Here is a 27,972-nt window from a genome sequence, read left to right as displayed (position 1 = left end):
TGAGCAATGATTGAGAAAAGGAAAGTGACAGGGAAAATTTTGTACTCTGGCCAAAATATGGGATTTGGTTAGATGCATTCATTCTAGTGGTATTATTTTATGACACAAATAATTTTATGATACCACCAGTATTTGTGTGAACTTTAAATGACCCTTCAGTTATTGAGACATATTAAATAGTTGAGACTGACCTCAGAAAAGATGAAAATTCATTTTGCTTTTGGAATCAGATGAAAAACACATTTTTAGATGTAAAATTATTTTTTAATTTATTAACTGGGATACATTTAGAATATGAGAACTTCTTCATTAAGACACTTCCTTGTTTTTATTATATCCCTTGCTAACATAGATTGCCATAAAAGCATAATTGGTGGTGGTATTGGAAATATAATTGCCATTTAGTTTCATAAAAAATGACAGGACAAGTTCATGTTTAAAGTTCATACAAAAGAATACTTGGGTTTTTAGAAACAGAAGTGATGAGAAAAATCCCTTGTAATTCCTAAACCTTGAATGCAAGCTTATAATAGCATGAATGTTTCTAGGTATCTTTGGATTATCCTGTGTCCAAGAGAAAAACAGCTAAATATTAAACAATTGTTAATATTGGTCTTCCTTTTTCTTTTTTTCTTTTTTTTGCTTTTAAAATAAAACATACATTTTTTTTCATACTTGGGAGCTTCTGAGCTCTACATTGCACAAACTAGGTCAGAAGTGACTATTGCATGAGATGAGCAACAAATTAAAACATGTCATCTAGGGGCATGCATTGTGGCACAGTGGGTTAAGTCACAGCTTGGGATGCTGGCCTCCCACACTGCAGCACCAGTTTGAGTCCCAGCTCTCCCAATTCTGATCCAGCTTCCTGCTAATGCACCTGGGAAAGCAGTGCATGATATACTGGGTCCCAGCCACCCTGTGGAAGACCAGCACGAAGGTCCTGGTTGCAGACTTTGGCCTGTCCCAGTTCTGACTGTTGCAGGCATTTAGGGAGTGTTACCAGTGGATGGAAGAGATTTCTCTCTGTGTGTCTCCCCCCGTCTCTGTCACTCTTTCAAATAAATGAGTCTTTTTTACAAATTAAAAATGCTGTCTAAACCAACCTACTACCTTATCCACTCAGTGACCCACTCCATTGTTTTTCAGTATCAAAAACTCCTGGGAAGTAGGTTCATGGTCGTGGACCTTGAAACCAGAGTATACAAACTCTGTCTCCCCAACTATCCTGAAGTAATGTTAATGCTAACTCAAATATGTCTGTGTCAACCATGATTGTCTTTGAAATTAAAGAAAATAGGTAAACAGAGTGTGCTTTGCTGTGATCACTGGGGAAAATAAAGTTAACATGCTAAGCCAAACCAATTTAGGACTTTTTAAAGCATAAGTGTAAATAGTTTAGCTATAATAACAACAAGTTCAAAAAATGCACATTAAAATGTTTACTTCAAAATTTAGACAAGTCCATTTGTATACAGTTTTTACATCTGTTTTTAATGATATCAAATTATTGATTGTTCATTTTTCTCATATTTATTTAAGCATTAACTATAGAATTTGCAATTTGATCTTTTTTTTAATGCTTCCAGTAGACTTTTATTTTTGCCAGGTTTTTGTCATATTTACTTTGATCTTTCAGAGTATATAATTATTTTACTGTTTATTTATTTCTATGAAAAGGGAAAAAAATTTTGACCTAGGAGATCTATATGTGGCAATTTGTAACAGAATCACATAGCTTATGTTTAGGAAATCATGGTTTTCATTAAGAAGCAACCATTTAGTTCCCACTGTTTTATTAAAACAGACATTAGCAGATAATATGAAACATATTTAACAATGTAGCCTGCATTTGCAACATCAGTAAGTTAACTTGAGAATTTCTTATACACTTGTACATTAAGCTGGTAACTTGTGGGGTGGGAGGCTGGGAGAGACACGGAACTCTGACTTCTGGGTTCCAGGAAGAGCCCCTAAGGTAGAATTCTGGATTTTCTATAAACTCATTTCCAGATTTGAAAATGATTCCTTTTTTTTTTTTCCATTTTGAAAATGGATGGACACAAAAACATTTCACAAACCAAACAATTGCTTTCCCATGAGCAGTGGGTCTGCTTTGGTGAGAACTCTCACAGCAGCATGTATTCACAGTAGGAAGCTTCTCTATGATGGAATGCACCTATCTAGGTCCAACACTTCCTTTTTTTTCTGTGGGTCGAAAGTTAATAAAACGCGCTTCTCTGGGTGTTTATTTTCCGTATACCATTATACCTGTCATGAATTCTTTGTTTTTCCTCCCACTGCCTTGGCTGATGAATCAACACCACTTGAACTGCTTTATGGCAGCTTGTGTTTACTTCACACATACCTTAACCTTCCCTTGTCTCCTCCTCCCAGCACACACACACACACACACACACACACTGCTCCACAGCAGTGACTGCTTCCCTCTCTTTGAATAGCATGTGTACACAGTGTCTGACAGCCTCTTCAGTTGGGGTCCTTGACCTGCTGAGCGAAATCAAGGTCTCTGGCTGCTTTTATAGCACTTAAAGATTTAACTGTGCATTTACTATCTTGAAAAAAAAAAAAAAAGAACTTAAAGAACTGAATCTCTAAGAAAGAGAGAAGAGTGTAAGACGTGAGTGTAAACATGCGCACACACACACACACACACACACACACATGTTCTTCATTGGAAATTCTGAAAACACTACAGAGAAGAGTTTCCAGTCTTTCCGAATCTGGAATTACACTCCAGCCTATTAAAAGAGGACCCTCTCTTCCTTTCTCTTACAGCAGCAAGTAAACGAGATTTAACAAACGACCTTGACACTGAATGATTCTCTGGATTTTTAGCCAAAGAGGATATGTTCAAGTACTTTAACAATCCTGTTTTGGAAGAAAAACTTGGAGGCAACATTTAAAGAAAAGCACCCCTTGTGAACCACAGTTATGTCTCATAATAAGGAGTTATTCATCTTATCCTGTTTAAGGATAAATAATATTCTTTTTAAAAAATATATTCTAAAGCAGGTGTCCAAACCAGAATCTAAAGAAGCCTAAGAATTTTAAAATATGTTGACAAGAAATACATCATCATTCTAACTTCTCCAGGGTAGCTCAACATTTTTTACTTTCCTTATGAACTGCATATGTAGCATGAAAAGCTCTAATGACTCAGTATTTGGAAACATGCTCCCAAGTGCTACAAGGGTCATTTTCTCAAAAGGTAACCATGTAGACAAGCTCCCAAACACCTGAAAGCCACCAAGCATCATTTCACCACTCTGTCTCCCCTGAGGAAACCTACAGGTGGTACAACAAGGAAATTCATCCTTTACTTTTACCTAGCCACTGTAAATTGTCACTGGGCTTCAGCAAGAGGCAGTGAGAAGTCAGCAATATTATGAAAACCTACATAAAGAGTGATGATAATGTCATAACCATGCAAAACATGGTACTTTTATGACTTCCAGTGCTCAAAGGAGATTGAGCTTTGGGTATGTCCAATAATTTGCTCAAGCTCATACAAACCAACAAGAGGAAGACAAAGATTTGAACACAGGATTACCAGACCTGAGAGTCATTCTTTTGACCACCACTCTGTCTCCAAATAAATCTAAGATCAAAATTCCTCTGACCAAGGATTTCCTGACTCTACCACAGTCCTTCTGATTTGTTCGCCAGTACTTAGACTGTAAGTGCTTATATAACCTAAAATGACTGCTTTTACATTTTTCATTCTAAAGGATTTGGGCCTGACACGTATCACTTATGAAAAACAGAAACTTAATAAATTATGCTAAGTCTGCTCCTCCTGACTCTAACACCACCTTAGTTTTAAGGGAGCCAATCTGGGTCTCATAACAGAAATAATAAGAATCTTATCCTTGCTAATATATATATATATATATATATATATATATATATTTAAATTAACATAAATTCCAAACAATCAACAATTTACGGACTGAAGAAGCTGAAAACAGGCTTTAAAAACAAAAGAGTAAGTTTACCTTTAATCTTCTTGTACTTTTTATACCATCTCCCAAACTCCTGGCACTTGGTTGCTGACACATTGGCATAGTATGTGCTATTTACAATGGATGAAATCATACTCTGAAAAGAACAAGAAAGAGTTATTCTTTAAAAATATGACTATTCCTTTTTAGGGACAAGAGAGGACACATTATAACTTAGACCAATCTTTTTTGTCTTTTAAACTTGATTGCTGTATTTACTGTCCCTTAAACTTATATGGTAACAGTGCTTTTCTCCAAAAAGCCAACTCTAGGGTAATGTCAAAGCTGGAAGGAATGCAATATGCAGATTAAATGCAAAGGGGAAGAACAGTTGTGATTTAGGAACCCGAGCAAAAGGTGAGATCAGATGCTCCAGCACCCGTAATCCAAATAATGCCTCTCAGATGTTTCTGTTCTGCTTCCAACTGCAACAAGCTTACACAGCCAAGAATCTGAGAACATCCGTGCTACACACTGCAGAACAACGTTTAGGGAAATAAGTTAAATTAATATAATTTATAGAAACGTGTGATTAACACTTGTGTGAAAATTCACCAAATGAAAAAATTAACAGTGCTATTTTAGAGCAGAGGAAACTAAACATAACACTTGTACTGTGTTTCAACCAAAATCGATTCAAAGTTAAAACTTTCTGGTTCTTACATACATGATTCCTCCTCTCCTTCCTCAGCTCAATCTCTTAGCTGATCTGTTCGTAACTGACATTAAAAGGAAATAAAGGGGGAGCATAATCTGATTTTGTGCTGAAAAACTAAAATTATAATTGCACACCTTGAAGCAAATGCCCCACTGAGAGATGCCTGCAGCCAATATGGCAAGCCTGGGTCAACATCGTGGCAGATGTTAACTTAAACCTGCATTGACTGTGATACAGCATGCGTATTTTTACAGGGAGATTTTCTTTCTGCAAAATTTGTCTAAAAAACAAGACAAGTAGGCCTACATAACTCAAGAGATCCAAATGATCTGCCTCAGATTTTATATCTCGCCTTGAAATCTCATCTTTCTCCAAAAGTTATCCCCAGACATAGAGCAGTTCAGAGAAATCTTAGAACTTCTAATGACATTTCTACAAAGTAGTAGAGATAAAAAGGATAACAATAAATCAAGTCACTGGCAAGTTATTTACCAGGAGGTTCAAACGCCAGCAGACAGTCCTACATAGACTCCCTCCCTTTTTTTTAATCACTATGCAGCACTGGTGGGTGGGGGTAGGGTAGGGGTTCCTAATTCAATTCCCAGAAACCTCTTTGGCTCTTTCTTCGTAGCAGATGGCTAGCCTTCCCCTAGTTGCTGACCTCTATACCATAATTATTTTCTCTATCAAGGGAGAGGTAGGAGAACACTTTTAATTCTGGGGTCTGAACACAACATGGAACTCAAAGAGTGGGTATCACCTCAGTGTTTCACAGAATCTAGGAAGTCTTGGCGGCTGCCTAAGGGGATGCATGGAATCCTAATCTCCCTGAGCCTTGCTCTGCATATTATTAACAAGCAAGTAAAGTAGTTTCCTGCTTAGCTCCCTCTCTGGGCTCAGATTTTCTCTTTGCTCCTAGACTGTGAGACTGTTGAGGACAGCGACTGTGTCTGTTGCATTTTTTTCACTACCTCGTGTCTCACATAGTTCTTATGTGGAGTATTTGCGTCACTGAAATTTAACACATGAAAAGGGACAGAGATAAAATTTAAAAATACCTAACTGAAATGTCATAATAAAAATTTTAACATGTAAGTAGACTAATAATAGGTGCACCAGCTACAGCGCTGTATGTGAATAACTGCAAATGTACCTGTCATTGCTCTACCTTATTTGTATTAATATTATACTCTGCGAAGGCATAGAATATATCAGCCAAGACAACAGTCAAGTCTTAAAACTGCAATTGCAAAATGGTCTAAAAAGGAGACTACCATGGTAAGTGTCTACATACTGCCTGCAGCTGTTACCCAATACTTCTGGCCCATGAAGTGAGACCTCAAACCCAAATTACTCTGACCTTAGATAATTCACATTTCCATCACTCTCTAGCCACCCCCACTTTGTCCTTGAGCCACCTGCATACTGATGGACACTGCATAAGGCCAATGTTAACATATGTGACAAGGAAATGAGTGCTTGTCACATATGTGCTCTAGTGACTCTAGTGACTCCAAACACCAGGCCCTACATTCCATACCACTCAATTGAAAGACAGGCAGGTGAACTCACCCAATAAGATTTTTCTTCCCCAGACTACTATAAAAGTGTTCCTACCTCTATTTGATATGGAGTAAAAAATAAACAGATTGAAGGTGTGAACTGAGCAAAGAAATTAGCTGGCAAATAAAGACTATTTCCTACATACCGAGCAGCTTAAATCACCAGAAAGATCTCTTTCAGTTTGGGCACATTTTACTCATATTAATTTCCTGTGGGTCTTTATACATAGTTGATATCTAAAGTAGCTTTAGGGATATGGATTGTTATGGATTTAAAAACAGAGGAGGTGCATCTTGGGGATGTTTCTGGGGAAAGATCATATTTCATCTGACTATTCCAGTTTCAACATGAACATTCATTCTCTAATCCCAAATCAAACCCTAAATCAAAACTATGCTCTCAGAGCCCGAGTCTGAAACAGAAGGCCATACTAGAATACTCTGGACACATAACACAAGGTTTTCTTAATGTTAGTGCCAATTTTTTTTTTAAATCCAAATTTAAAAAACACACAAAGTAGAAGGCACTTGAAACATAGATCCAGCACATGCTGGCTTGTAGTCCAGAGGAAGTTATGTTCTCCAGACGCCCTGGGACACAAAGACTCTATGTCATCCATTCTAAGGACATTTTGTAAAAAATAACCCAATGTCACTAAAATAGAGAAGCCTGTGACAATCAATAACATCTTCAACCTGATAAGATACAGTTGGTACAGAATAGGATGAGTAATGACTAAAATCTTTCCCACCCACTATGCTGCCAAAAAAGATATAATTCCATTTAGGGGTTTTTTAAAAATATGCATAAATTTCTGTAGTTTATGTTAAACTTATATGTTTCTCAATCATTCTAGAGCAACCACACAGTTAGACTTTCAGGATCCTCACACCTTTTCAGTAAATGAACAAGATCTGAGTCTATCTGGTCAATCAAGAGTGCCATGAACTCTTTGGTATCTATGTTAACATGAAGTCGTATTATAAATAATATAAATTTAAAACATAAAATCCATAATGTTAAGTCTTGTGTCAACAAACAATATATGTGTATTGGTATTTTTGAACACTTGGCAAAGGAACTATGTGTTGCTGAGGCTAATATAAAAATGACTACATTTACCAGGCACATGTCACTTCACATGGTGGGGGATTATGGAAAGGATGAGCACACATGTGCAATTGGCACCTGCGGAGGTCCCTGTTTGGAAAGACACTACCAAAAACATCACACAAACAGGACTTTAAAAAAAAAAAAAAAAAAAAAAAAAAAAAAAAAAAAAAAAAACAGGCAGAGTAGACAGTGAGAGAGAAAATGAGACAGAGAGAAAGGTCTTCCTTTGCCATTGGTTCACCCTCCAATGGCCGCTGCGGCCGGCATACCACGCTGATCTGAAGCCAGGAGCCAGGTCTCCTGGTCTCCCATGGGGTGCAGGGCCCAAGGACTTGGGCCATCCTCCACTGCACTCCTGGGCCACGGCAGAGAGCTGGCCTGGAAGAGGGGCAACCGGGACAGAATCCGGCGTCCCAACCGGGACTAGAACCCGGTGTGCCAGTGCCTCAGGCGGAGGATTAGCCTATTGAGCCGTGGCGCCGGCACAAACAAGGACTTGTAACAAGATTATTTTATGAATAAAGTTCTGTGTTAAGATACATAAGAGGGGCTGGCACTGTGGCGTAGTGTGTAGGGCCACCACCTGCAGTGCCGGCATCCCATATGGGTGCCAGTTCGAGTCCCAGCTCTGCTACACTTCCAATCCAGCTCTCTGCCATGGCCTGGGAAAGTAGTAGAAGATGGCCCAAGTTCTTGACCCCTGCACCCAAATGGGAGACCCAGAAGAAGCTCCAGGATCCTGGCTTCAAATCAGCCCAGTTCTGGCTATTGTGGCCATTTTGAGAGCAAACCTACAGATGGAAGACCTCTCTCTCTCTCTCTCTCTCTCTCTCTCTGTCTATGTAACTCTGCCTTTCGAATAAATAAGTAAATCTTTAAAAAAAAATTAGAATCAGAGAAACCTAAGAAACCCAAAGGCAATTTAAAATTTAATAGGAAAAAGCAAAACAATAAACACAGGGTAAGATGATTTCTACAACATACTTTCAAAGACAAATATCTGAGAATCTCCTTTCCCAGAGAGAGAGAGAGAGAGAGAGAGAGAAATATAAAATAATTGGATAACCTGCACTGCATTCCCCTTGGTGGAACTGATTTGTTTGAACAACAATGTGATACTAGCAGTAGCTAAATGGCAGATACGTAATACATTTGCTATGAAAGACAACATTCTGCAACCAGAGTGAACAGTTCTATGTTCTGTTGTGTCCAGTGAGGATCCCCTGTGTGCAGGGGCGAGGCAGCATCTCTGGGCCCCCCTTGCCACCTCTACATGAGGGAGACAGCGTCAGACAGTCAATGAATAATAAGTGCATTCTTTGCTCATTTTCAGCCTTTTCCAGTTGCTTTGTGATATGCTAAGTAACATATTAAACATGAGGTTATAATGATACTTCAATTAAATATAGTAAAGGGAAAAAACTGATTTGGAGGAATTACGTTGTCATGAAAAATTCATTTAATGTCATTTGGCAGCATTCTAGTATCCCTTTCCCTCCTCTTTCTGAGCTATAATATGAGAACGGAAAACTTTTGCTATTCTGGTGGAAAGAAATGCTTTCTATAGGCTCTGGAGTACGAGGAGGCCACACCTGAGGGCTCTTCTCCTAAGTCGCCGCTGAACAGCTCGTGTGTCTGATGCCAGCCCCCTCATCCGTGACGGGGGATGCTGACACGTGGGCCGCAGGGCTGCAGAGGGAGATTCAGGGAGATGATTCACGTGGAAGGACTAGGACCACACGTGGAGTCCACAAGTGTCCTTTCTGTCCTCAGCATGCCATCATTTCTTAGGGTGTCTGCAACTCTCTAGTGGAGAATTATTTTCAAGCTGCCATTTGTGAACTTCCTTCAACGTGAGTTCATGAGGTTAGGCCACGAACTAAAACAACCTCACATGAAAATAACTAAAACAGACAGTTGGCAACTGGCTAACACAAGACAGGACACATCACTACTACATGCATGGACCTATGATTAAGTCAGACAGCTGACTACTGGTTAGCATGATACTGGTCCATGCACTTGGTCAGCCACTTGTCTGCAGATGTGCACATGCTCAATCTGTTTGCTTCTACTGACCCAACTGGTCGCTTGATTTCACTGCCCAACTATTTTGGCATATTGTACACACAAGTCAGGCCCATTAATGAGTCCCAAGTGGGAAAGGCTGATTTAGAATAACAGACATAAGTACCCTACAGTCGATTTCTAAAGACAGACTGTGTAAATGTTACACCACTGTCCTGAAGTCTCATGACATCTTGACAGTTTAGTAACTCTGAACAGTCATTTTGTTTCTCAAACATTTGGCAACAAAATCTCAGCAGGAGGCAAGGGATAAGGTTGCTTTAAAAACATTAACTAGGGGCTAGCATGTGGCACTTGTAACACCAGGATCCCAAATCAGAGTGCTGCATCAAGTCACAGCTTCTCCACTTCTGATACAACTTCCTTCTGATGAGCCTTAGGAAGACAGCAGATGGCTCTGGTCTATCCATGTGGGAGACCCAGATGGAGTTCCTGGCTTCTGGCTTCAGCTTGGTCCAGACCTGGCTGTTACAGCCATTTGGAGAGTGAACCATCTGTAGAAGATCTGTGTGTGTGTGAGTGTGTATGTGTGTGTGTGTGCTCTCTCTGTCTCTCTACCTTTCAAATAAGCAAATAAATCTTTAATATAAATTAAATAGATATGCTAAGTAAAATAGACCAGTAAAAATGGGCAAATATTCTAGAATTCCACTTATATGGGGTACCTAGTATCTAGAACAGCAAATTCATAAAGACAGAAAATAGAAGTTTTGGGGTTTGCTCTGTGGCTTAGCCAGTTAAACCACCACCTGCAGCACCAGTATCCCATATGGGCACCGGTTCAAGTCCCAGCTGCTCCATTTCCAATCCAGCTCCTTGCTAATGTGCCTGGGAAAGCAGCGGAAGATGGCCCAAGTGCTTGGGCCTCTAAACCCATGTGGTAGGCCTGAAAGAAGTTTCTGGCTCCTGGCTTCAGTCTGGCCCAACTCCAGCTTTTTGACCATTTGGGGAGTGAACCAGCAGATGAAAGATCTTTCTGTCTCTCCCTCTCTCTCTGTAATTCTGCCTTTCTGATAAAATAAATAAATTATAAATCTTAAATATATATATATAAGTTTTACTAGGAGTGAAGGGAAGAGAGAAATAGAGAATTATGACTTAATGGTTACACACTTTCAGTTTGGGATGATGAAAATCTACTTACTAATGTCCACATTAAAACCCTGGGAGCCTGGAGCTTTATGGTCAAAATGGACCTTCCATCTTTCAATACTTCCTTGGGTAAGAATGAATAAGCCACAGAAAGATGTGATCATAATGTGTTCAAATTGGAATGCTTGATAAGGGAGGCCTGTGCCTAAGGTACAGCAAATTAGGTGGTTTGGGGTGGCTCTGTGACTGAAGAGGCTGGAAGTGGTGACTCACGGGAACTTCAGAGGAAAAGGAAGAGGTTGTCAGCATCGGAACATACTTTGAAAGGTGAAATCAAAAATAAATACACAGACACGCAAACACAACCTACACTTTCTAAACATCGGGCTAGACAGAGAATGGCTAAATCATGACTTCCCCCTTTTAAATATATAGGCCCTGAGCTACAATTTTTACCCTTTGTGGATTTCACCATGCTTGTCTCCTTCCTTCAAGGCTGCTTTTATGAATTACAGACCTCTGGGATGTTCAAGAAAATGTGTACTATCTCCTGAACCGTTGCTTTATGCAACTGCCGAGCTCAAGTGGCTCATAACTTATACAGTTTGCTTTGACTTCCTCCATTGATCCCCCAGGGACTCTTACTTGTGTGGCAGGTTAAGGTTATAATCAGCTCACTAAAAATGGAAGATCACTTTGTCTTATGTACTCTCATGGAGTGAATTTGCTACAAAATCTACAAATGTATACAAGGTAAAGATCACCTCTGTCCAACAGACAGGGAAGTGGTTCAGGCAATCATGGAAGCATTCATTTAGCATGGCTGACCCATTCCATGGACCCAGAAAGCAATGACCAGCTCAGATATGGGAAGTCTGGAATGTCTCAATGCTCACAGAACTAGTTGAGTAAGCATTAGCAGCAAATCTATTTCCCTGAGCCTTGATTTCTTTATAAAATGGAGATACTGATTACTACCTCTGATAACACATGTGAGAGAAGTGAATGATTATGTAAAAAAAAAAGTTTTAATACACTCCTCCTCTATCAAAGCTCTCAACAAGTGATAAATTCTACTCTACAACTGAAAACACTATAATCTCTCCCTTTTTTCCACCTCAAATGGAAGGAGATTCTATATGAAAGATGGGGAAGACAGCTGTCTAATCAGGGGTGCTCCTTGTATCAGATGGTCTCAGTGGCATTCTCTGTTCCCCAGAGCCCCCCGTGGAGATACTGACCTGGGAGAGAGGGCATTCTTTGGCTAATGTGCTCTGGTTCATCTCTTTGAGCAGTTCCTTTAAGGCATTGCGCACTGTGGCATGGTTCCACTGCTCTGCAGGCAAGTCTTCCAACTTCGAACAACTGCAAAGCAGGGCGAGAATGAATGACACACAAACTTCAGTAAAGGCCCCCAACTGCAGAGCATGTGGTGTGCTGGTCCCCCCTGGGTCCGGTGCCAGCACTGGGGGAACAGCTGAGGAGCAGCGTCAAAGGTGGCCCTAGATGAGAGAAGCAGAGCCAAACTGTTTCTGCAGGATCAGGAGAGAGCCCAGTGGCATCTCTCTAAGACAATTGTCACCCTACCCTAAGAAGAGTGCACATTTTGAATATGAAAAAAATGCCACTTTTTAAAGAAAAATATGATTTTTCCCATGTGTTGAAATAAATGGTCCAGCCGTATGACTGCAAACTCCCCCAAATTACTAACTGAATTATTGGGAATACCTAAGGATAAAAGTAAACAAGTGTTCCAGGCCTTCACTTTCCTAACAAGAAAAGAAATAATAGTAAATTAAGAGATAAGCTTCTCAAGTATTCCTAGATAAAGACGGGGATATTAGGTCCCTGTAAAGCACAGATTCTCCAAAAAGGGAAAATCGGAGCCTTGCACTAGATGACAACATTCCTTTAATATAGACCAGACAGCACCTGATAATAAAAGATGGTGAACAAACTCCTGATTCTTTAGTGGCACTATTGTTCTGGGTACAATATCTGGAAAAAAGGAAAGGGGGATGGAGGGAGAAAGGAGGAAGAGAAGGAAGGAAGTAGAGAGCCAGGGAAGGACGGGGGTGAGGGAAGCAGGGAGAGAAGGAAGAAGACAAGGAAGAGGAGTACTCTCAGCATCACCATCTCCGCAGGCCACAGAGTCCACGTCTTCAAGGTGGCTACCAGAAAAGGAAGAGAGAGAATGCCAGGGCATTCTTGGTGAAGCTGCAACAAGAACCAGACTCATCCCCCATAACACAAACTTGAAAACAGAAGAGGTGTTTATTCTTCAAATACTATGCCCTAAGCATTTAACCGGGCCTGGAGGACCCATTGAATGAGGCTGCTGTGGACAGTTCCCCTTTAAAGGCTGTGGATTTTTAATGATTTATCAAGTTGCCCCTAGGTTACCACTTGACTGCATCTGAAAACAAAACATAAAACAGTTGGAATGTGGACTATAAAGATGCCTGGTGAAGTCCCTCCTCCCCTCCCCTCTCCTCCCTTTTTCCATTTCACCCAATGTCTAGCAATTAATGAAGGCAGGATGTGCTGATGTCTGCAGTGCATCTATGATCCACGGAGCAGCTCCGAGAGTAAGGCAAGGCAGATGTTCAGAAACACCCACCTTTGTAATTGGATTTTCAACGTCACCACATGATAGACATCTTGTAGCATGTCGGCCACTGTCGCGTCGGGTGCATCTGTCACATAACTGAGGGGGAGAGGGTTCCACCTCCCCAGCTTGATTATTCCTGCAGGGAAGAAAAACAGAATAAACACATAGCTGCTATTTATTAAACCTTCCCATTGTTTGTCCAGTGTGAAGAAGGTCATTCAATAGTCAACATTCAAGGCTCACTCAGATATTTTACAACCTGGTGCAATAAGCTATTTCTTTCTGGCTGACAATAGAGTTAGTTAACTACACAGGAAGACGGGGATGAAAAGGATGAGGTTCAATCATGGACGATGCGATCTTTTATTTCCCTGTTTCTTAAATTACTTAGAAAACCATACAGACACTTCCTTCCCTCAAAGTCTTGCTTCACATTCTAACTTAAGACTGATGCTAAATATACAGGATTGCTGATTTCATAGACAAAAAAAAGTCTTAAGTAAATACAAGATTTGGTTTTGAATTGTACAAGAGAATTCCTGTGTGTGGGCTCGGCGCGCAGTTACATCCTGACTGTGGTGTGACTCCCAGTGCGAATAGCATTTGGAGCTGATGAAGCAGTGAGAGTTCATTTCCAGATCCACGTTTCTCCAGGCAGAGGGGTTGCCTTCCTGGGCCAAATGCAATAGCACAATGATTGACCACAGATCAGAAATAGCAAAAATGCCTTCAAACTTCCTTTCTTTTTTTAATCCCCTAGCTTTTTTTAGAGTGACAATAGTACCCTTTCCCTGTGGGTTTCCTGCTGCATATGGTAAACATGCATGACAAAGAGAAAAGAGGAAAAATCATGGTTAAACTTGGGCGACCCAGAGCAGCGATTTCAGATGTTAGGAATACTCTTTTTGCACAGAGATTCATGCAGGGGAGCGGGACAGCTTCAGGAACATACAGAGAAAATGCTAACTTACTCAGGGATGGGCCCATCTTAGCCGGTGCATAGGGCACACATAACATGAATGAAGAAAAACAGAGGAACCCATTTCACAACAATACAGGGTAACAACAATTTTACTTGTAGGCAATGAAAAATCCAATGATCCCCTGGATGTCAGAAATTGTCATATACACATTATAAAAACAAAAAAAAGTTATGTTTTACAGATGAAAGAAAAACAGCCTGTTTATTTTTGACAATACAGGTGAGCCCAACTACACTATTCATTAAAAAATATTTTTATCATCAAAGAGAGAGAACACCTGTATACCCAAGTGAACTTTAAAAAGCTTGACAAAATGATGCTTTATCGATGCCCTATTGCCACGCGGCAAAATTCCAACAATAGGAAATGAACTTTCTGGTCAGGGCACGTCCTGTCCAAGATGAAATAAATGAATGCGCAATGCTTGACATAATGCTTGAAAACAGGGAATAAACAGAACAAAAATATTAAAATGATGCACTGTTTCAGTATTAAGATTTAACAATCTGGTGCTGAATATGCTGCAGTATAAATAGTGCCTGGACTCAGATCCAATAAAGTAACACAGCTCTCATTCATAGTACCGTATGTCTCCAGTTCTGGCTTCATAAGTCAGATTTCACTTGCCAAGAAAAGCTGTTTTCTTGTGGGGATAGTTTTCTTAACATTTTCCCTCATGACAATGAAAAGTGCACAGCACACAGCATGGAGCAGTCATGAAATGAACATCCAGGCCCGCTGGACAGCCACCCATGAGAGGGTAGGTCTGCTTTCATTCTTTCTGGCAATTGAAAATACCAAAAAGATACTGCGAAATATGTCTAACATATTTCCTTTTTTAAAATCATTATATAATTTTAAATTCCTTTCAAAAATCATTATCACGATCAGCCATAAGCTGAGCACACAATGACCATGTTCTCCGGGAATTGTTCTTCATTATAAGAGAAAAGAGAGGGATAATGGAGTTGGCAAGGGCACACTCTGATAGGCAAGTAGAAGAAGCAGATTTTATGGGTCCTTGTGGTTACTAAGAACATGAAGGGCCTTTGAAGAAACTGAACTCTACACACTTCCATGCAGATTCTACAGGAGATTCACCCATGCTGCTGTGTTTGTCAGTGGTGTGTTCCTTTTATCATGGAGGAGCATTCCATTAGAAGAATATATCACAATGCAGCCAGACACAACAGATTCTGTATGACTTCATCTCCAGGAAATATAAGAAAATATAAGAAAAGGCAAGAAATATAAGAAAAGGCAAGATGGAAATCTAGACGGACAGAAGTCAGACGGCTGGGAAAGGGAATTGGAGAGGGACATAAGCAGATTTTCTTATTTTGGATGGGGTTATGTGGACAAGAAAATGATTAAAATGAATCAAGCACTTAATATACATAAATTTGATTGTATGTAAGTTATACTTCAATTTTAAAAGTGGAGAGGGAAAAACCTCTATAGGAAATAATAGACAAATCACTCTACTGGACATAGTAATCTCCATTTAAGTAAATTCTCTCTCCATCTTCATGAGCTGGAAGAAGATTGTTTGGGCTGGAATTAGACACACACAGGTGTTTGCACAATACTTAATACCTCCAAATACTTTCACATACAGAAGCTGCTCCAGGTTGGTTTCTACATTTTGGAAGAGAGCTGTTGGTGTGTGCTATTTGCTCAGGGAACGGGAGGTGGTAAATGCTTTATTTTTTTTTTTTTTTTTTTTTTGACAGGCAGAGTGGACAGTGAGAGAGAGAGACAGAGAGAGAAAGGTCTTCCTTTTGCCGCTGGTTCACCCTCCAATGGCCGCCGCTGCAGCCGGCGCACCGCGCTGATCCTGGCAGGAGCCAGGAGCCAGGTGCTTTTCCTGGTCTCCCATGGGGTGCAGGGCCCAAGCACCTGGGCCATCCTCCACTGCACTCCCTGGCCATAGCAGAGAGCTGGCCTGGAAGAGGGGCAACCGGGACAGAATCCGGCGCCCCAACCGGGACTAGAACCCGGTGTGCCGGCGCCGCAGGTAAATGCTTTATTTCTCTACAACATAATGAACAGCCCGCGGGGTCCTAGAAGTCATGGACTAGATCCACTATCCACCACAGTCTGCTGGAACAAGATCTGCTAGGGGGACTGTGCACAGCCAGGCAGGGCTTGGAGCAACTCTTTTTTTTTTTTTTTTTTTTTTTTTTTTTTTTTTTTTTGACAGGCAGAGTGGATAGTGAGAGAGAAAGAGAGAAAGGTCTTCCTTTTGCCGTTGGTTCACCCTCCAATGGCCACCACGGCTGGTGCGCTGCACCAAGGGCAGGAGCCAGGTGTTTCTCCTGGTCTCCCGTGGGGTGCAAGGGCCCAAGCACTTGGGCCATCCTCCATCCTCCACTTCCTTCCCGGGCCACAGCAGAGAGCTGGCCTGGAAGAGGGGCAACCGGGAAAGAATCCTGCGCCCCGACCGGGACTAGAACCCGGTATGCCGGCGCCGCTAGGTGGAGGATTAGCCTATTGAGCCGCGGGGCCGGCCAGCAACTCATTTTAATAAGTCTGTCTTCCAATCAAGGTGTCTGTCTAAAATATTAATCCTCCTTGAATAGTGCCTTAGAACAGTCCTCCTTTTTGGATAGAAAACTAACTAAAAGAATAACTTGGAATAGTAGTCAAGTGATAATTAAGGATATCAAATTGGGAAGTGGAATACCATCAGGACTCAGAACAGGAATGCAAGTTTCCTAACCAATTTGCCTCTGTTTGCATTCGGACACCACCACCTAACAGTTATGTAAGGCTTAATTTCTCATCCCTCTCATCTATAAAATGGAACTATAAAAGCATTAATCTTGTAACAATACTGAACAGATTAAATGTAAAACCCTTAGGATAGAGCCAGGATATAATTCACTCTCAACAATTGTTCAGGCATTACTTAGACCTTCTGAATGATTCTTAAGTGGAACATGTAGACAATTTACTTCCACAAACTCTAACTCAAGGATATTTTGATGACTTTGTTACCTTCTGGTCTTTAATTCAGCCATGTGCCTTTAGCAGGCCCCCATTTATTTAAGACACAAAGGGAAGACTTCACATCAATCGTGTTCCACTGTCTATTTCCACCTCCCTTCATTTCTTCTACTCCTGTTCCTCAGTGGCTCCTTTCCTTGTACCTAAAAGTGATCTACTTTAATACAAACAAAAACACTGCAACAATCTCTCGTGCCCTCAGTGTTTTCCCTTGGCTCCACCAAACCTATTGTAAGCACACCAGCAACGTCTCCACTGGTTCTTCGCCCATGCATATCTGATTTCAACTTCTCCCATGAGGCTGCGGAAGTTCACAGGGTTACTCTGAGTAGCCAAGTTAGCACCATTAGCAAGAAGCAGAGTCCAGACTCAGTTCAGAGACCACACTCTCACTCCTGTCATCCTACAAAGTCACGCTGGCTCCAGTGTGAAGAAGACCAGAAGAAAAGACTGGAATGGCTGGCGTTGTGGCACAGTGAATTAATCTGCTCCCCGCAACAGCAGCATCCTGTATTAATTCATGTACCAGCTGTTCCGCTTCCAATCCAACTACCTGCTAATGTGCCTTGGAAAATAGCAGATAATGGCCCATGCACAAGACCAAGAAGGAGCTCTAGGCTCCTGACTTCGGCCTGGATCACCCCAGATGTTGCGGTCATTTGGGGAGTGAACAGAGGGAAGATCTCCCTCCCTCTCTCTCTCTTTTTCTACAACTACCTCTACCTCTACCTCCACCACTGCCTCTACCTCTACCTCTACCTCTACCTCTACCTCTCTATCACTCTGTCTTACAAATAAATAAGTAAACTTCAAAAGGAAGGGAAGGAAAAGGAAAGGGAAAGGAGGGGAGAGGGGAAAAAAGGGAAAAGAAATGAGATATGGGAAAGGAGCTTGGTTCCAAACTTTGTGGGGTTTTTTGTTTTTGCTTTTTAAAGATTTATTTACTCATTTGAGAGTTAGTTACAGAGACAGAGAGAGAGGTCTTCTATCCCCTGGTTCACTCCCCTAATAGCTGCAATGATGGAGCTGGGCTGATCTGAAGCCAGGAGCCAAGAGCTTCTTCTGGGTCTCCCACATGGGTACAGAGGCCCAAGCACTAGATCATCCTCCACTGCTTTCCCAGGCCATAGCAGGGAGCTGGATTGGAAGTGGAGCAGTCAGGACTCAAACCAGCACCCATATAGGATGCCGACACTGCAGGCAGTGGCTTTACCCACTACACCACAGAGCCAGCCCCAGGCTCCAAATTTTGAAAGGTTTTGAATGCCCAACTGAAAAGCACACTGTATGTGTTAGAGATGGTGACCAAAGTCTGAAGTCACGGGCAAGCTCATGTCCAGTCTCTCTGCTTGTCAGCTGTAGACCTTTGGCAAGGTACTTACTACCCCGCATGTCAGTTTCCACATTGGTAAAATGAGGATAATAACACCCCCTGCCCTTTATGATTACCATGAAGCTTTAAGTGTAAATGAAGGTTAGCACTGGGATTGACACAGTCTAAGTGCTCAGGAAAAGTTAGGGTTACAAATTTCTGAGTTTACTAACAACATCAAGACAAATCTTTAAGAGATTAACCTGCTCTAGAATGCAGCTCGTCTGAACTAGGGATGCACTGTTAGGGGACAAAGAAGCAATGAAATAACTCGGATAGGTTTGTCTAACAGCAATCTTAGCCTGCAAGGGGAGACGCAGACCACACCAAAGCTACAGTGCAGGGAAGAACACAAAGAAAAAAGAAATTGTCACCTGCCAATTGGGGATAAAATCTGACTTGCAGCACTGAGAAAAATCTCAATAATAATAGCATAGCTGGATATACAGATGTCACTCCTATTTCCAAAGCTTACAATCTATGAGTAAATTTTGTAATCCCAATCTGAAAAATAAGAAAAACTAGTGATTTTTAAATTACATAATATTTTATACACATATGTGCAGACACATACGCACACACACACAGTCTAGCCAGGCACACAGTGGCAATTCCCATTTCTTCTCTGAACACATATTATACTTTTAGTGTCCAGAGTACTGATTGCTAATATTCACTTCAAAAAAGCTTACATATTGTTCAAATTCTGTTGTAGGAATAATTTCAACCCTGATTAACCCATCTGAAAGAATCCTTTTGCTACATACCTACAAAATAAATTTTCTTGGTTAGTTTAGGTATATAACCAGAAATATACTTTATCACAATAACTCTTCATGTTACTTTTTAAGTTCACAGAGTATTTTTCGCAAACTTAGTTCTTCTTCAGGTAGACAGCAGGGAGTCAGCACTCAGCGAGCTGAAGAGTGACTTTGCAAGGTCCTCAGTGGGTAACAGCCAGGACCAGAACCTTGGGTGTTTCTGAGTGTGTTTCAGCTACTGGATCCGTATCCTTTCTACTCAGCTCTGCTACTGCTGCCCAGAACCAATACACAGTCAAGCCATCCAGAATCACAGGACAAGCAGAGCTTCAGTATTTAACGTGAAACAAAGGAACAAATAAGACCAATGAGCAAACAGGTGACAAGCCAGAAGTTAAAGAGTCAGCTACACTTGGGACTTCTCAGGAAAATGCAGTCTCCCACACAGTACCGTTTCAGACGTAGACACTGCTTCCCAAATCATCGTTAATATTTCCAAGGAATTTATCATCTGCAAATATCTGGAAAATGCCTGGTGCTGAGGACTATTGCAGATGCAGTTTCAAGGTCTTTGAGTCACAGCTACGGGCCTTTATTTTGGGGTTGAAATTCATACAAATGTTAACATGATTGAATTGAACACAATATAAATAAAGCTGTTTCTTTCCAGACAAATCTGTTTCACTCTAAAATATGGAGTGCCAATCCACTCTTTGTGTAATGAGTTCAGACCAAATAACAAAATGCAATTGTAGGTAAATTTCCCATTAGTGACATAAAATTAGGTTGGGAATGGAAGCAATTTTTGTCTAAAATTAAAGAGATAGAATAATGAGAACCAGTTTTTTACTCCCTCAATACATAATTTTGCTGGAGTCAAAGAGTTGACATTTCACAAAAAGAAATCTCAATAGCTGTTTGTGTTCCTATGTTTTTGGTATTTTTGTCAGTTTGTAATCCACCTCAAAGAAACCCAATACTTTTCTGAATAACTGCATAATTCATATCTTCTGTATTATTTGCCACTAATTATATAAAAATAGGATTGGTGATAATACACATTTTAATTTATCAAGGTTTTAGAAATCACTTCTGAAGATAAAATACAATATAATCACGAGAACATTAGACGGGTTTGTATTAAGTACTAATTACTGATTCATTCAAATTGTTCTGTCTCTATTATAAATCAATAAGATGCAAAGATAGGCCAACACATTGTCCCAATGATGTGCAAAATTGAATTAAAAAAACACATTGACGTGCAAAATTGAATAAAGAAGTTTATTGCTGGACACATATATAAGAGAAAACACCTCTAAAATTAAGCAGGATGATAGCTTTACCTCCGTACCTGAAATCCGAGAAATAATAACTTCACAAAGGCCTACACCAGATCACCTGTACATGAGAACAATTCCCACAGTTTGCTGTAGCATGTAAACAGATACTGATAAAATAAATATACACTATCAGGTAGACCTCAGAATAAAGCCCTCAGATCAGTCTGCGAGGCAGAAACATGTAACCCAGCAAGAGATTGGCAGTGTATTCTTATAACACAGCTTGGTGGCTAATTTTCTTTTATTCCAGGTGCATGTTAACATAAATTTTTAAAGCAACATGAAAACTGAGTCTGGGGGGAAAAATGAGACATTAGCTTTAATACCCAAAGGCTAGGGTTTATATATCTCATAACTCCCTGGAAAAGATCTCTGCAAAAGAGTGTCAATTAAACCCCAGCCCCAGAATCACTAAGCCTTGGGGCTTCTGGGTCTTGGTGTTATTTCCACAATAGACCAACTGCTGATGAAGCCCCTTGTAAAAATAGGGGAACTCACGACCTTGATTGCATCTGTATTTCCTCCTCAGGGTGGCTGTGTCCCTACACCACAGCATGTAGTGTTCTGTTGTTAGGCTATGCTTTGTTAAAGAAATTAAAAACTGTCTGTCCTACATAATAAGAACATAGACTTCTTTATCCATCAGTCAATTCACAGGAAATCGCTATCAGCAGTATGTAGTAACTCAGCCTGGGTTTCTAACCTGTGGCCTGACTATGAGACATCATCCAACTGTGGCAGCAACACAGCAGAAAACTCAGAGTTGTGGTGGGAATGGCTTGTCAATGCGGACACAGAGAAAAGGCAACGCAAAACGGCTGTTAAAGTGCACATCTTTGGATTTTTAGCACACAGCTAAGCAGAACCTCAATACCCTTTCTTGGAACAAACTGAACTCTACCACATCTTCTGCTCTGATTTCAGAGGCAGAGTCTGTATCTCCAGTGGCTTGCACTGGGGTGAGAGTGGATGGAAAGTGAACTAACACCCTACATTATTCAGGTGCCTTTATAATTCATACAAATTAACGATACCTCACAACACACTTGCCTGGGAGCCTGAAATGCACTTAATCCTGTATTTATAATAATACAAAAGAAAACAGCAGACAAAAATAAATAATTCAACAATCCAGAATAAGAGTTGAGGCTGTACTGCTATATCAATTTATCTGAAAATGAGCAAACACCAACTACGCTTTTTCTCATCCCCACAGACAACCCCTCTACTTGCACCAAATCGGAGATTACTGCCACACATACACAAGGTAGTTTTTGACTCTAAAAGAATACTAACCTTCATTTTTAAAATCATATCTCTGTTTCAGGGGAAATCACCATCCTGGAGATTATTAGTGTTTAAAAACTGAAATTAATTGTGAAGTGCTTTCTGGATAAACTAGAATGATAGACAGATGTCTACCATCCGTTTTTTGAAAAATTCTACTTACAAAGCATATACAATACCATTTGGTGGCCTGTAATTCTACACATGACTTTTGCGTTTCACTGCATAAAGATTTTGTCTCATGTAATAGATGCTGCTTCACATTTGGGAAAAGTTATGTTACAACTCTGACTTTTATTAGATTATTTAATATAAGCACTAAGTAACTAGACTAAATTAATAAAGACCCTATTGCCAAAAACAAAAAAAAAAATAGGGGGGAGAGAGAGAGAACAAAATTATTCTGCAAATTAAATAAACTTTCTGTAGTTGGTATTTTAGAAACCTTTATTTAATTTTCAAAATTCCAATTCTTCTGAAAAACAGCCAAAATATTGGTCAGGATATGAAAAAAATATGGTTGGTATTTAGTTATTTATTTCATAAGAGTGCCATTTAAAACTATTACTTGGAAGAACAGGACAAATGAGAAAGAAGTGTTGTGAGAAATTATTTGGGATTGGTTCTAAAGTTCCACCACTGGTTAAAAACTATTTCATCTGGTATATATTTTCTTATTATTGTTCCAAGTTTAATCATTATCTAAAAGAGTTTCAAATTAAAGACTAATTTTGGCAGGTAACACAACCAAGCTTCTCTTTTTTTTCTCCTCCTTTCTACTTAGAAATACATTTGCATAAGGAGATCTCCCTAAAATATCTTCAATAATCAAAGACATAGGGGAAAAGTACACTCTTTAAACATACTTCACTGCATTCTCGCAGATGCTATTCATAACTTGGGGTTAGCCAGTGTTTCTGCATCCTCTGGGGTAAGAGGTATCCACTGAAGATCTAAAAATACAGTCGCCTCACATATTTCACATCCTAACTAATTATATGTATTCTTTTCAGATGGGAGCTAAAATGTTGCAAGAAATTTTCCTGAGAGTCTGGCTTTCCAGGTATTCCATCACTGGGCCCAATACCCTTGAAAATTCTATCAATTGCATGTTCCCAATTACATTATTCCAGAATAGTCCTTCAGGCATATTCTGTTTTCTATAACTTAGGGTTATATAATACCTGGTCTTAAGGGCAATGTTACAATGGCATGTAGATTATGAAAGAAAACGTTACCATGTACTATGAAAGCCAAAAGTGTAGCCATTCATGTTGTGCATTTCTATTCATGTTCCAACTAACCTGATTTCATAGTAATTTGTTAAGAAACTACAAGATGTGGAAGCAAATACTGCTGTAATCATTCAATGTGCAACTGTTTTTTGTTGGGAAGTTTTTTTGTTCACTTAAGAATTTTTTTTACTTTCAATGTTCATATATTTGTACCTCTGATTCATCTTCATACATGCTCTACTATTAGACCTACTAATGTATGTAGTTTTTCAAGCTTGAAATATACTTTATACTCAAACATGTTCTGATAGTTCTTTTTCATTTGTTTGGCCATATCATATTTAAGCGCTACAAACCATTTTAATGGCTATGAAGGAAGCCAAGGGCCCAATACACACTCACAGGAGGTGCTCTCCCAGCAAGAAAAACGTTCCTTGAATACAATCAAAGTCACACTTGTCGTTACAACACACATGGTGATGAATAATGACAATGGCCTATCTGAGCCCCTAAGATATTCAGCCATGTCAGAAAAAACATGCATATAAACCAACAGAGATCATTCCTCATGGGATATCTGCTTAGCCCACAACAGTTGAACTGTACAATTAGAGATGAAGGCCGGGCAAGATCAGAAATGGACTCTTTCCCTTCCATTCCCAAGAATTTGCAGTTCAATAAGGATTGTGCTGCTCAGAGTGGTCAGAGCTAAGTGAATGGGTTCCAAGTTCATTCCTAGAGCAGTCATGGGCCCCATCCTGACCTCCAAACTCAAGGGAAAAAATCCCAGGAGATGCTGAAAATGAGCCGGATTTGGAAATCACTGCTCAGGGCCTATAAAATGAGGACCTGTTACACTGAGGCGATGAATCCACTGGTTCTTCTCAAAAGAAGAGCAGAAAACCACAGGATTCCCAAATTCCTTTATTTTCTAACTTTCTAGGAAACATTCTCACTGCCATCAAGCAGGATGCTTGAAGAGAAAGCAGAACATCATGATATGTCAGAAATGAAAATGGTGTTGTGGCACACGGTGACTGCGTTCTAATTCCCCACAGGGCTGAGGACTTGGCATGGGCTGCACTGGCAACGTCCAGCGGAAGTACGTTTCCCGTAGATGCAGACTTCAGAAACTTTTTGCCATGTTTAGACTACAAACCATCAGAAGGCAGAGCATGTCAATTTACGTTGTTTTCATAACCTTAGCAACAGCCCCATGAGCACAAGGATGCCTAAAAGATTGTGGGTGTATAGTGGGCACATGACAAGAAGGTCATTTTCCTCTGCCACTTCTAGGAGTGGCCACAGTTGGAGAGGAGGCATCAGCAGCTTCGTTTCACCCCTGCCAAAAATGATCATCCCAGTAATGGTCTGCACTTGTAACTACGTGGTGTCTCATTACTCCCTAGACTGTGAGGTTCACATACAGCACAGTGCCTGGCAGATGGCTGGGAGGGAGGGAAGGAGGAAAGGAGTTTCCCTTGCCACAGCCCATGGGCAGCACCAGCTCACTGTGCAGGTTGACTTTGTGCTTCTAACCCAGTCTCTACCCAGTATCCTGCCAACCCCTACACCCTTGGCACCTTGGACATCCAGGAAGGTCAGCAGAAGAGATGTTCCAGACAACTGATGAAGGCACAAAGAAAGGCTCAGGGGGCTGACGCCTTCAAATCAAATCTTGTGGAGTCCACCGCATGCCCCAAAGACTTTCTGATGATTTCTATAGTTCTTTAAGCTCTGACATTCTAGACCAAACATTGCTCAAATACTTGGAGGTCTAATGATGAGGGCTTTGACTACTGTCATTTTAAGAACACATTAATCCTTTTTTTTTTTTTTTTTTTTTTTTGACAGGCAGAGTGGACAGTGAAAGAGAGAGAGAGACAGAGAGAAAGGTCTTCTTTTGCCGTTGGTTCATCCTCCAATGGCCGACGCGGCCGGCGCACTGCGGCCGGCGGCTGGTGCACTGCGGCCGGTGCACTGCGCTGATCTGATGGCAGGAGCCTGGTCTCCCATGGGGTGCAGGGCCCAAGCACTTGGGCCATCCTCCACTGCACTCCTTGGCCACAGCAGAGAGCTGGCCTGGAAGAGGGGCAACCGGGACAGAATCCGGCGCCCCAACTGGGACTAGAACCCGGTGTGCCGGCGCCGCAAGGCGGAGGATTAGCCTAGTGAGCCACGGTGCCAGCCAAGAACACATTAATCCTTTAAAACTGCAAAAATAAACTCAATATTGAATTGGTGGGTTGATTTTCTTTCATTAAAATTCTACTTTTCTAAAAAAAATGGCAAGCACCCAGCTTTTTAGCTTTTTGTTTCTCAGGGAGGGCTCATTTTTAAACTTTCAAAGTATAGTAAACAATTTCTAAATTCAAGATAATTGAAGGCCTGCCAGTTGGTGAGCAAAACAACAATGGCTTTCATATCAACCAAAAAAGAAACATGGCTCAATCAGGTTTTTTTAAAAACTGAATATCATCCTGACAACTGCACTTCTTACTAAAATAATGAAAGCTGCTGCCTACAGACTACTAATGGACTACTGCTGGAAAAAATACAATTGTTATTAGTTTTTTATATTAAAATTATTAGCTAAGAATGACTTTCTCAGAGATCCCTTTATATTAATGAAAGACAATAACAAAATTACTAGGATGAATGAGACACTTTAAGATCAATTTTGCATTTCCATGGCACCAAAGAAAAAAGTCTATATTCTCCACAAATAAGTAATTTCATTTCCTTAAAGATATATTTGTATATGGCCAACTAAGGCCCTAGCATAACCCACATGAGTAAGTTCAGGAACTATGATGCTGAAAATGAGGAACAAGGAACTGAAGTCTCAAAATTTTCTAATTATAAATAGTAATAATTCCCTAAAAAAACATTGAATGTAGATAAGACTTACTTTTATTCAGGGCTTTAATAAAAATCAGTAATGAATATGAGAAGAAGACATTATGTGAGGACTAATACCACAGATTTCTATTCTCTAGTATTAGCAAAAAGGCTGCAAAGGGGGCCAAGGACTAATGCGTCACACAGATTATTTTTATAGTTCAACCAGCCTTAAAGTACCATGAGTAGTGTTTCATTTGATTCTCATATCAAACCACTATTAACTTCCCACCTCTAAAAGGAAGGAAAGTCACAAATCCCAAAAATATATTCAGTTATTCAAGTCACTAAGTCAAATGAGGAAAAGAAAAAAAACGAACCTGCTTAATCTCACTTTGCATTTTTGTTTTGTATTTGCATTTGTTGTTGTTCTGACACACAAGAAGGAGAGCATAGAAAATATTAACTATAAGAGAACTGATTTGCTTCATGTGTAATCCTTTTGAATACTGATGTACTTCTCCATAGTAATGGTACTGTAATGGGCCCAAATGTGGCTATATTCACTTTTAGTTGTTCAACAATATTTGTTTTTTTTTCTATCATAATCACTTTACATTGATCTAATAAAGAAACAGGGCATTTACTTTAAGCTTATCATGGTATTGCTATGTTGCTCCATTACCAAAAACTAGTAAACCAAGTTATCCACTGTCAGATCAAAATTAATTTGTACCAGAAACGGAATAAGTCCTGAATTTTTAAGCTCTGATACAACATTTTTTCAGTATGAGTCACAGTAAGTGAAACTTATCTACATTGAAATGCCCATGGACACTTGTTTATAAATTTGTGGTTCTTACACAGGGAGTTGGATACATCTTAAAATCAGTCATAATCAACCAGAGATTCCTTCATTTAGTGCCCTAAGTCTAAGTCTGACCCTTAGTACAGACCAAAAAAAAAAAAAACTTTCACAATAATACTGAAAAAGATGACTATGTTACGAGAGTCCAAAAATAGTTGTAAATTTCCTCCTCAATCATATCTCTGTGACACGTAATTTTAGCATTTAGTTTGTATTTTGCCAAATAAAATAAGAAAATAAGAAGCAAAGGCTTTGCAATTCTTGCCTCTGCTACCAAATTACTTAATGACTAAATAAACACTGACTTGGGCTCATGTATGTAATAGTTCTTATAATAAATTAGAATAAAGTTTTAAAATGCCCAAGTTTTTATTCCTCCACAAACTAGTCCGTGGGAAACAAACCCATGTGAAGGACTTTTACTTGGTATTTGGTGCACAGAAACTTCCCTCTCTGGTCTATGCATGAGGATGTACAGATATATGAACTGTTTGATGTGTTTCTTGCCCCTCCATGGACAAAAAATAAATTGGGTTACAAAGTGACTTCATATGAGCTAGTGCTCATGTTAAATATCTATCATTCTTAAACATAAGCTGGATTTAGATGACTAACACAGCTAACTCTATTTTCTATAGCTTTGTGAACTCAAACCTGCAGAACTGGTCCTAATTTTTTCTCTGAACTTCCAGTCCCTGCTTGGCTCATTCTACAACTTTTATCCTCTTCTCACAAAATATAATCACCAGTTTCAAAATATTTTCTTAAAGTCTTCTTGAACAGAGTCATAAGAGATTGCTTGAAATTTTCATATTTGTCATCTCTATTATCATTTTGATTGATAACTGATGCTTCACCCAGAGGCATTCAAAATGGCTGTTGCAGTAATCCAAAAACTTCAATTGCCCAAAGTGAGTATCCTTATACAAACTTTCACTCTGGGTAATTTAAGATTATTTGCTTTTACAAACATAAGGCCTACATGTGTGCTTTACCAACATGACAACAACATTTTGCACTTGGAATGCAGAGGAACACGACCTCTCAAAGTACCCACAGCACCAAGAGAGGTCAACATCGCACTCTGCTTGGAAACCCCAGTGTCCTCAGGGGAAAGAAAAGC

At 40.0% G+C, this 27,972-nt stretch overlaps 1 protein-coding gene across 4 annotated transcripts in view; it reads right to left on the bottom strand.

The window, feature by feature from the left end:
- Positions 1-27,972, bottom strand: part of SATB2 (SATB homeobox 2) — a 199,405-nt gene that overhangs the window by 103,107 nt on the left and 68,326 nt on the right. For all 4 annotated transcript variants that reach the window (XM_051848329.2, XM_070070433.1, XM_051848330.2 and 1 more), the window contains 3 exons: positions 13,160-13,286; positions 11,781-11,904; positions 4,020-4,122 (listed from right to left, as the gene is read on the bottom strand). In XM_051848329.2, the coding sequence (XP_051704289.1) occupies positions 4,020-4,122; positions 11,781-11,904; positions 13,160-13,286 (354 nt within the window). The remainder of the gene's footprint in view (positions 1-4,019; positions 4,123-11,780; positions 11,905-13,159; positions 13,287-27,972) is intronic.

Source organism: Oryctolagus cuniculus, chromosome 3 (genome assembly GCF_964237555.1).
Source record: "Oryctolagus cuniculus chromosome 3, mOryCun1.1, whole genome shotgun sequence".
NCBI classification, from domain to species: domain Eukaryota; kingdom Metazoa; phylum Chordata; class Mammalia; order Lagomorpha; family Leporidae; genus Oryctolagus; species Oryctolagus cuniculus.
This window is presented reverse-complemented; position numbering and strand designations above follow the sequence as displayed.